The sequence below is a fragment of the Seriola dumerili genome, unplaced genomic scaffold (assembly GCF_002260705.1).
Source record: "Seriola dumerili isolate Sdu_G_001 unplaced genomic scaffold, Sdu_1.0 BDQW01000012.1, whole genome shotgun sequence".
Classification (NCBI taxonomy): domain Eukaryota; kingdom Metazoa; phylum Chordata; class Actinopteri; order Carangiformes; family Carangidae; genus Seriola; species Seriola dumerili.
In genome coordinates this window covers 1,799,804-1,800,131 of record NW_019174267.1, presented here as the reverse complement: position 1 = coordinate 1,800,131, position 328 = coordinate 1,799,804, and the positions used below count along the sequence as shown (strand labels likewise).

Here is a 328-nt window from a genome sequence, read left to right as displayed (position 1 = left end):
TGTGTGTGTGTGTGTGTGTGTGTGTTACCTCAGCAGCAGCAGGTAGAGGTGTGGTCTGCAGGATGCTGATGGTCTTCTGCAGCAGTCTGATGACGTCTTCACACTGACTGGTCAGCTGCTCCACTCTCTGAAGGACACAATCAATCAATCAATCAATCAATCAATCAATGAACTACAACAACCCTCATCCTCATGGAAAGGTCAACTGATCTGAGCAGCTGGATATATGTGTGTGTGTATGTGTGTGTGTATATGTATGTGTGTGTGTATGTGTGTGTGTGTGTGTGTGTGTGTGTGTGTGTGTGTGTGTGTGTGTGTGTGTGTGTGT

The 328-nt window shown here is 46.3% G+C and overlaps 1 protein-coding gene across 1 annotated transcript in view; it reads right to left on the bottom strand.

Moving 5' to 3' along the window:
- The window catches only part of plekhg4 (pleckstrin homology and RhoGEF domain containing G4), a 33,733-nt gene that overhangs the window by 16,906 nt on the left and 16,499 nt on the right, over positions 1–328 (bottom strand). The window contains exon 11 of the mRNA XM_022749967.1: positions 29–127. Coding sequence (XP_022605688.1) covers positions 29–127 — 99 coding nt within the window. The remainder of the gene's footprint in view (positions 1–28; positions 128–328) is intronic.